Source organism: Drosophila takahashii, chromosome 3L (assembly GCF_030179915.1).
Source record: "Drosophila takahashii strain IR98-3 E-12201 chromosome 3L, DtakHiC1v2, whole genome shotgun sequence".
In the NCBI taxonomy this organism is placed as follows: Eukaryota; Metazoa; Arthropoda; class Insecta; order Diptera; family Drosophilidae; genus Drosophila; species Drosophila takahashii.
In genome coordinates this window covers 17,326,863-17,331,620 of record NC_091680.1, presented here as the reverse complement: position 1 = coordinate 17,331,620, position 4,758 = coordinate 17,326,863, and the positions used below count along the sequence as shown (strand labels likewise).

General features: G+C 41.2%; 1 protein-coding gene across 2 annotated transcripts; it reads right to left on the bottom strand.

Annotated features, from left to right (window-relative positions):
* Nucleotides 1–1,149: 1,149 nt before the first annotated feature.
* can (cannonball) lies at nucleotides 1,150–4,519 on the bottom strand. Of its 2 annotated transcripts, none has more exons than XM_070215456.1 (5): nucleotides 4,381–4,519; nucleotides 3,958–4,321; nucleotides 3,848–3,908; nucleotides 3,628–3,798; nucleotides 1,150–3,571 (listed from the first exon to the last, which is right to left on the bottom strand). In XM_070215456.1, exons 1-5 carry the CDS (start codon nucleotides 4,405–4,407, stop codon nucleotides 1,228–1,230), a joined length of 2,967 nt encoding a protein of 988 aa, XP_070071557.1. In that variant the 5' UTR covers nucleotides 4,408–4,519; the 3' UTR covers nucleotides 1,150–1,227. The 2 variants fall into 2 exon arrangements, with proteins under 2 accessions (XP_070071557.1, XP_016996007.2); XM_017140518.3 differs by having other exon boundaries at nucleotides 3,628–3,780.
* Between the last annotated feature and the right edge of the window lie 239 nt (nucleotides 4,520–4,758).

Genomic DNA, 4,758 nt, shown 5'->3' with positions numbered 1-4,758 from the left:
AGGAGGATGCCGCAAGGATGCACGTAGAAAAAATAATCCAGAGCATTGTAACTATAAATATTTTTTAGCTATTAAATAGATGATTACGAAGGTTATAGGCAATTTATAATTACATTTTAACCTGAGAATAAATAAATAAACTAGATGATTACCCTGATATGTATGTTAAGTATATGTTAAAATTTCGATTAAATATAATTTTTTTTTAGTTATTAACCGAATTACTTTATGGTTTGTTCATGTGAAATGATATAAATAAAATAAAGTGTTTTAAAATCAAACATTATTTACAACATATTCTAAATATTTATTAAATGCTTACAAGTCCCTGAAAATATCCCACGAATAATATTTAATTTCTTTAGCATTTTTCTCCGTGTCCCCAAGGATGTGCCAGCCACATCGCTTGGCTCACGTGCATATGACAGTGGAGTAAACAATTTCATTTCGCGCAGCAGGACCCACAAGATAACTGCTACAAACGAGACGCAAGATGCTGCAGTAGCGTAGGGTGAGGGGTTGGGAGTGGTATCCTGAAAAGCAAGGACAACGACAGCACTTGAGTTCTGTTTTCGAAGCCGAGCAAGAACAACAACCACCGGCAGCAGCAGCAGCAGCATAAGATGTTGCGTAAATATATTGTCCTGTCGCTTATTTTTATGGGGGTTTTCTTTTTCGAGGATTGGGGGTTCGGAACGAAGGACGAAGGACTCGCGGACTGCGGTCGGCCGGGACCAATTCGAAACTCAACTGCCAGCGCCGTGGGCGTTTGGACGCAGTTAGTCGAGCGTGCCTGGCGGATTTTTTAATGCGTGCCTCTATAAATTTTGCACGCCTTTTGTAAATGTGAAGACCAAAGAGTAAACTCCTGCAGGAGGAGTGGATTTTCATAACGCGAGGAGGAGTGAGTCGTGAGTCGTGGGCAGCTGTACACGTGGCCTGACCAGTTTTTTTTTCAGAAACTGTCAAATTGTTGTTACTGTACCATTCTCCTTCGCTCTGGGGGTTTGTCTCTGTTTACGAAAATCATGTATATTTGTCATACGAAATGTTTATCCACAATATTTTTCATAAATAACAGGGAACAACCCTGCATCAAAAAGAAAACGAAAGATTTTTTGAAGAAAATATAGAAGTTATAAACCATTGTTCTATTGAGTTAAGTAACTCCTATATTTAATATTTTTTTATAATTCACAGAATACAAATTCCTTTCAGTTTTACTAGTTATTTTTGTTGAGATTTCTTTTCCTTTTCCACCTGTTCAGTATCCAAGTGCATTTCATCCTTGAGATCATAGCAAGCCTTCAACTTGATCGTGTCCAGAAAATCCAGCCATTCTCCGAGATCATCACTTTTCTCCGCCTTGGGTTGTTTTGGCTTCATTTCAATGACAGAATCTTTCGATTCCCGGGGAGTCACACAAAACGCCAGCAGAAGATTGCGACGGCTGAAGCGGATCAAATAGAATGGAGCTCCCTTGCTGGGAAATGAGCTGATGAGCAAATCTTTGACACTTGATTCTTGTATTTCGGTCTGATTCTGTTTCCTGGAAGCTTTCGACCTATTCACGTAGTCCTTTAGCACCCGTTCAAAGTCCCAAATGGTCAGCTGGCAATCCTGTCCACCGACCACCAGTAGATTGTTATCCAAAGCAATTTCCATGGTGTTAATAGACGACTTGTGATGGTCCAGAAAACGAATTAAAGTCTCGTTGGCCGTGTCCCAAATCATGATGAGCTTGTCATCGGCACCGGAAACCAAATAACGACCACAAATGGAGTAGGTCAAGGCGGTTATCCTTCCTCGGTGACCATTAAAAATGCGCACTTGAAGACCCCTAATCACATCCCAAATTCTCACCGTCGTATCGGCAGATCCACTGGCCAAATAGTGACGATTTGGATGGAATATACACACTGCCAGCTCAGCTAGGTGTCCTTGTAGAATTCGAGCGGGCTTCCTGTTATCCTGCACCCAAACTCTGGCCGTACAATCATCCGAGGCGGTGGCGAAATAGTAGCCCATTGGTGCGTAGACCACAAAGCAAACGGGGGATAAGTGACCGGGATATATGACCACACAACTCCAGGATAAAAGGCACCACAGGCGAACGGTGAAATCCTCCGAACAGCTGAGCAGAAAGCGATCCTCAGGGTTAAAGGAGATACCATAAACGTGTCCCTGATGACCGTGAAGAGTTCGCCTCGTGAATTTCTTGGTGGGATCCAGCATTCCCTTATCAATGCCAGCCATTCCAGTGTCCAGAACCTTGAGCCAATTGGCCGACTTTAATTGTACCAACTTCGAGGGTTTCAGGGAGAAGATGTGAATGCTAGAGGATACAGTTCCCAGGGCCAACATGCTGATATTCTCCGAAAAGGAGGCACATAACACCACCTCATCGCAATGAGGAGCTGTATAAAGATATGTCGACGGCAGGTTCTCCCGATCCAATCGCATTCGATACTGTTCATCGTTCTTCCGGTGCAGTAAATCAATTCGCTTGGGATTCGGATTAAACATCCTATCTCCCGGGGGCAAGTGTAGATTCTTGTGAGTCTGCGGTTCGTTCTTCTTCCTTCGACGTTTTTGAAGAAAAGGACGTGTGGTAAAGTCTTTTTTATGCAAGGGTTCCGGGGCTCCGTAATAAATGGGTTCCAATACAGGTTTTCCTATTCCAAAACGCTGCTGGGGCGGCTCCTTCTCACTGTAGCTTTGAATATTAAAGTGGGCGGCAAGCTTTTCCTGCTGACCCTTGGGCCATTCCTCCATATAATAGAGAAACTGACGATAGGCCTCGTCGGACATTTGAGTCTTGAGTTTCTCGTGACCAGCCAGCAATTTTCTCGCCTTGTTTGGAACTTCTTCGGGTCGGCAAATATCCCTGAGCTTCATTATCCTGGACACATAGGAGTCATCCAGTTGGTCCTGAAATCGAACCAGAAACATTCTGGCCTTCTGAGCCTTATCGCTGGCCATCATTTGCAGATATGTCAGGGCCATCAGGGGATAGATCAGTAAATATATCTCGTATCTGTGCTGACTGGGAGCCAATCGGACGATCTTCACCAGTTGCTTGACAGCCAGTTCGTATTCCAGGAAAACGGAATCCTCTTTGATGACCAGCACGCTGAAATTCTCCCTGCTTTCCGCAAACTGAGCACTGTCTTCGTAGAAATCCGAACCATCGCGGAGCTTGGCCTGATCTTTGGTGGGATCCTCCAGCTCGGAATCACTTCGATGTTCTAGGGAACCCAAACTCTTTTCTGGTTTCTTCTCGTCTTCCTCCTCCTTTAAAATAGCCAAGAGTTCTTCTTGCGAAATTTCACCTCTGTCCACGGGCAGCGAGGACATCTCCTCCCAGTATGATAGCTTACTCGGTTCAGGTTGGTATTCTAAATCAGTTGGTGTATCTTCATCGCTTTCAGTCGAGCTAAATTCGCAGCTCAAGTCAAAATTGGAGCTACAGTCACTGTCCCACTGGTATTCCTCCTCCTCAATGGGACTCAAGCTTGTTTTATCCAAAATCGAATCGGTTTTCTTCTCCTCATTTGGCTTTTCTATTTCTCTAAGGTTTGTATTAGGGAATTAGGTAGTGTTTTTAACTTATAACCATAAACTTACATTTTTTCTTGAAATATTTCAGGTTCTTTGTGAGTCGGAACCATTGTAAATTGACTGGTTTCTTCATCATATAATGGCATCGAAGGCATGGGACCACTATAAATAGGCACTGAAGTTTTTTCGTCATTGAGCTTTGGCTTGGATTCTTCAGAGCTTAAAAAAAAGAAAAACCTACATATCTTCTGGAGATTACAGAAAGCCTTATATAAATATATCCCACCTCTTATCCAATGAAAATAGATTAACATTCTTTATGTTTTCCATCCAACCAGAGGGTGAACCTGATAATAATCATGGTCAAATGATTCTACATTTTTTGTAAGGACCTACCATCTGAGTTGGAGTCATCCGAATCACTGGTTTTATCTGATTCTGAGCTGGATTTTTCACTCTTACTATCATCCGCATCTCCATCATCGTCGGATTCTCCGACCTTAAGGCCCATGTGATCTTCAAATTCTTTCAAAAACCATTTGTTCATATTCATTTTGTTGGATTGGCTTTTGGGCTGGTTGGCTTTTTCTTCCTCATGTTGTTCCACACATTTAATTAATTTCCTTTTTATCTCATCCTCCTCATCAGAATCTTGAACGTATATGGTCTCCATTTCGCCATGGTCATCTGCTTCTTGAAAAGCATCATCAAATGGAAATCTCACTTTTGGCGTTTCTTCTTTTTTAACCCAATTCGGGATCTGTTAATGCATTTGTGGTTTAAAGGTAGTAAAAAGATGCATTATGCTGTCCCACTCACTTCATTGGTTTTCCGATTTTGATCCATGGTTTTAGTACCAATTCAATATTTTAATACATCAAATAAGTTTCCCAGTAATTAGGGAAAATTTTTCTTGCCCTTGTCAAGTTTCCAATTTGACAGCTCAAAATTATGTGGCTGCATTCCTTATAACTATTTTTTTCCAAATATACATAAAATTCTTAAAACCAGTACCAACATAGTTAGGGGTATTCCATTAACTATTTTTAGGTCCTAAAATATTCGACGGCTCAAAAAATAAAATTATTGTGAACTTTTAACGATTCAGTAACTGATTAGTAAAATAATGTCTAATGTCTAAAATGTTAAATATTAGATATTGGAATTTAATATTAGATAACCTACAATTAATACCAA

Coding starts and splice junctions, on each gene's coding strand:
- can (XM_070215456.1), bottom strand. CDS start 4,407: ATGGATCAAAATCGGAAAACCAATGAA. Junction 3,909..3,957: donor GGATGACTCCAACTCAGATG/GTAGGTCCTTAC, acceptor GATTATTATCAG/GTTCACCCTCTGGTTGGATG. Junction 3,572..3,627: donor GAAATATTTCAAGAAAAAAT/GTAAGTTTATGG, acceptor TACAAACCTTAG/AGAAATAGAAAAGCCAAATG.